Source organism: Platichthys flesus, chromosome 24, assembly GCF_949316205.1.
Source record: "Platichthys flesus chromosome 24, fPlaFle2.1, whole genome shotgun sequence".
Taxonomy (NCBI): domain Eukaryota; kingdom Metazoa; phylum Chordata; class Actinopteri; order Pleuronectiformes; family Pleuronectidae; genus Platichthys; species Platichthys flesus.
Window position 1 is genome coordinate 14,096,946 of NC_084968.1, and position 4,684 is coordinate 14,101,629.

The 4,684-nt window shown below is 41.0% G+C and overlaps 1 protein-coding gene across 1 annotated transcript; it reads right to left on the bottom strand.

The window, feature by feature from the left end:
• Window positions 1–276: 276 nt before the first annotated feature.
• LOC133950312 (L-amino-acid oxidase-like) lies at window positions 277–3,452 on the bottom strand. The gene is given in 7 exon segments (XM_062384562.1): window positions 277–1,102; window positions 1,436–1,572; window positions 1,725–1,793; window positions 2,254–2,455; window positions 2,540–2,652; window positions 2,952–3,196; window positions 3,422–3,452. Coding segments are annotated over 7 exon segments (1,590 nt in total). The 3' UTR covers window positions 277–309.
• Window positions 3,453–4,684: the final 1,232 nt, after the last annotated feature.

Sequence of the window (4,684 nt, forward strand, 5' to 3'; positions counted from 1 at the left end):
TCAATCAGATTACATACGTCATTTTCTTTGCATTTTAATTGTGTTTATAGAATATGAACGATACAATTTGAACAGGTAGAATCTTTCCATGTATGTAGCCCCGTGTACCAGAATAGAATCGTAGACAACCATCGATTGTGTTCAGAATTAATGAAAAGCATAGAAAACAGAACAAGGCACTAATCTCAAGCTCAAATGACAAACATCTGCTTTCAAATGAATAAATGTAAAAATTAAGTGATTACAAATTATAAAGATTTCCCTAAAACCAAGGAGTACAATGATAGTGATTTATTCAGATGTGACGGCTCAGAGATCGTCTCTTGTTTAGGTGGAGACATAGTTCAGCTCCCTGTTGATGTTGATCGCAGCTCTGATTCCAGTTTTCATAGCTGTCTCGATCCAGGCGTGAGGGAAGCCAGTGTGTTCACCAGCAAAGTGCAGCCTGCCTTCACTTTTAAAGAGCTCCTTAGCGTACTCCAGGTGTTGGTAGGGTGTGAAGAGAGCGAAGGCGCCCAGGCTGTAGGGATCCAAGCTCCACTTCTTCACCACCACCCCTGTGCAGAGATGTCGGACGTACTCTCCGTGGATCGCAGCTAAATCTCCCAGAAGCAGCTCTTTCAGGTCTTCGTCAGTCCCTCCAAGGAAGAGAAGCGAATCTTCAGCCCAGGTGTAGGAGGCCAGGAGGACGCCGATGTCCTTGTTTTGGAAACCGTGGCTGGGATAGTAGATAAAACGAGAGGGCCTATCTGTGATGCTCTTCCCTCCTTTGATACCATCCCTCTCCCAGAACTTCTCACTGAAGGTGAGGATGATTTTTGTGGAGCTGCCATAGTGGACCGCCCTCAGGGCCTCCATCTTGTCAACGGGGAGAGGTGGCTCAAATTCAATGAACAGGGCTGCTTTGGCTGTGGTGGTTACCAGGACTGTGTCAGCCTTAAGGTCGGTCAGAAAGGATTGTTTGTCTTTCTTGTACGATATGACGACACCTTTATCTGACCGACTGATACGCTTCACCTTGGAGTTCAGGAGAGCAGGGGCCTTCAGTGTTTTGTGTAAAGCTTTGGGGAGAAGATCCAACCCACCTGTTATTTCATGGTACCTTCAAAAGCAAAGAGACATGTTCTCATTTGAGCATGAAATGACATTTCCTCAAGTTGTTCTTGACATATCTTGTTCACAAAAACATAACAAGGACGAGTTGAGGTGATGTTAGCTGATTTCAGTGGCCTAATAAATGTATCACTGTTCATAGGCAAGATTCTAACCTCTGTTATCCACTATTACTGCTCACACACCAACTTCTGTTACTTACAACTAACTTAATACAAAAAAGTACAATTAAATGAGTTGTCTATTTGATCTTGCCCCTTTCTACAAGACCCTTCATCAGAGAGTTGCAATTGAAACACATACTAATGTTGGTAAGTCTTACTTGGTGTTGTCATTGACATCGCTGTTGAGGTACAACATCTCAGTCAGAGCCATGTGCATGAGGCTGTCTTCGTTGAGCAAGTCTCCGATCATCCTCACGGCTTCTGCGCTCAAACCACCTTCCGTTCTCAGATAGTCCTGTGAAAAAGGAAACGTTAATCTTAAAATATACATATTCTGTTTATATTCAAGTTCATTTTAATGAGTTATTACTTAAAAATGTTTTCACATGTCTCATTAAGTTGTGTTTCTAACTTTGTGCATATACATGAAATCACATTGTGCTTTACCTTCACACTGTAGTGGTCGTACTTCTTAAGAGCTTCAGAACAGCCATGTTTCCCCATATAGTCATACACCTACAAAAAAGATAAATTACAACGACAGGTACACATTTAAGTCACATAACCATCAAACAGGAAGAGAAAATATGTTTTATATTCAATTGTTTACTCTTAACAAATACTGGAAATGATTAATTTGATGTTTATGTATAAATGATGTCTAAAACAATTTTAAATTGCAAATGTGGCCCAAATGTGCCAAAACAAATATGTATTGGGAAGTATTTTCTGATTACCTTTAACCGAGTAAGGTCAAACTTGGAAGAAGCAATAATAAAAGGATTGCTTCTTCCAAGTCCGAGTATTCTGACCTTATTATGTCAACGTGTAAACGTATTAATCATAATATAGCGTCCTGTAGGTGTTTTCACAGGAGTTTGCATCGTCTACATACGACAAATAAATACATATTTAAGACAATCTTTCATCTCAAACTTATTTACTGTATACGAAAGAACACATGATGCTTCCACACCTTCTCCAAAGATTGTTGTAGCAGCTCACTGGCCGACCTCCCTTTCTCGTGACCCTCCAGGTTATACCCCATGTTGTCAGGGTCTGCCTTCATTTCAAACGTCCGTTTCTTTATCCCATTGACCAGGTAGAAGGTGTTGGGGTGAGTCATGAAGAATTCATTTAGCTCGAGTCCAAGTGATTTCACGTACCAGCGGATGATTCTGTTGAGACACAAGAAAGAAAGAACATTAGCTAGCTAAAGATACCACGAAATAAAACCTCAACAAAAAACAGTTTCTACTCACTCATGAGTAGTTGGGATCCTCATTGCTCCCAATTCAATGTACCAGCCGTCATTTTCATTCCTGTACGTCTCCACTCGTCCTCCCACACGACCACTAGCTTCTAATATGGTCACCTTGTACAAACAGGTCAATTACAAGGTTAGACATAAGCATCTTATTCCTGATTTTATAATAAATGGGTATTTCCTCTCAATAATGTATTGAACTCTGGATTATTCGCTACAAAATGTAGTGATGTCGTCAATGACTATATAATAAATAAATACAGATGAAGCTTCCTCACTTCCTCCCACTGAACAGAAGTTAACCTGAAATTTCTTGGATACAGGAGTTGGTCCATCATCATACAAAACACCCAACATGTTGCGGCACAAAAGAATTTCAGCAGTCGTGATGGACCTGCTGCACGTACCTTGTGTCCTGCGTCCTGCAGCAGCTTTGCCGCCGTCAGTCCAGCCATGCCAGCTCCAACAACCACCACATGACGTGGCCGGGCGCAGAACAAATCTGTCGGCGGCGAGTGCTGGAGGCCGGTCTTTGCTGTCTGCAGCAGCATATCATAGTCTTTGTCCTCCAGACAATTGGCCAGATGTTCCCTGAAGCTTAGAGCAGCAGGGTGAACCTGGTTCCCTGTGAACAGCAGAACACTGACAACATCTGGACACACAAAGACTGACTGGAAGAGAAAACTCCAGAAAAAATAATTGTAACCCTCTTTCAATATAAACTTTAATGGACTCAACCTTAGAACGGCTTCACAGTGCCTTCTGTTTTATGAGACAGTAAAACGTTTGTCTACTTACAGAAAATATTCAAAAAAATATAAATAATAATTTACTTTATCCAAATAAAAGAAACATTGACTTCATGCAAAATACTCACCGAGTTCATACTTCGACACATGTGGATCCATCTTGGTCTGAAAGCTGCAGAAGGAAAAAACATTTAATCAATGATTGAAAGACAGACAGACAGGGAGACATGTAGGACGTAGGACACAGAAAGAGAGACAGACACAGAAAGAGAGACAGACAGACAGACCGATAGAGAGGCAGAGAGAGAGACAGACAAACAGAGAGGATGTAGGACATAGACAGACAGACAGTAGAGAAACTCCTCTTTCTCACCTGTTGAACAAACCGAGTCTGTGACCTGAGGAGGACTCATGTGTCTTTTATACAGAATCTGTGCTCTCTTGTCTGATTGGACAACATGATTGGAGGTAAATAAACGACTTTCAGGTGAAAATTACAAATCTTATCTCAGTAACTGGAGAATGACTAAATGTCCTGAGGGCAGACACGTGCTACCTTATCATACACAAACTGCATTGAGGGAGTATGGGTTTGTGTTGAACATTAACAGATACTTCCTGTGACCTGTGTCATTGTGAAATAGTCAGAACATTAAACCTGTTGATTTCATGTAAATTTCATTAATTTCCAGACACTCTTGATTACAAACTCTCTGGTCATATGAACAAGGATGTTAAAGATGGACGGTCTCACAGGGGATACACGTTAAGAGGCCGGCTCAACTTCTGTGGTCAGATCCAGTTAGAAAGTGTGATGGAAATCTGAAAACACAAGAGGCTGCATTTCCAAATTTGTCTTTGAGTATTTTATTGGGAGCTTTCTGCAGAATGGTGGAACACAGAGAGTCACAGGGATCTCAGTCAAATGCAAACATCTAATTGAGCAGAACTAAGGCTGTTGTGTGAACCAGTTCAGACTGGTTCTGTAGGCCCAGTTTGAGACAGGAGATAAGAAACAGGAACCTACTCTGTATAAGTTATCATTTACGATAGAGCAGATAGAACATAAGTAATCGGAAGCTCATAAAAGATTCTGCCAGGAATATAAAAGTACAAGCTGTAGTTTTTCTCGACTGACAGTGTCTGTTTGTACAAATGAAAGTCCTCGTGGTTCAAACATTATATCGAAGGAGGTGAAGACTTCTTCTTCTTCTTCTCCTTCTTCATCTTCTTCTTCTTCTTCTTCTTCTTCTTCTTCTTCTTCTTCTTTTATTGTTTAGGGCTGTAGCTCAAAGCCAGGGTGCATCCTGGACAGCATCAAAGTAGTGGACGCTTCATTTAACTTAATCTAAATTTAATCTAATGAGTCAGACTCAGCAGTTTGAAGGGCT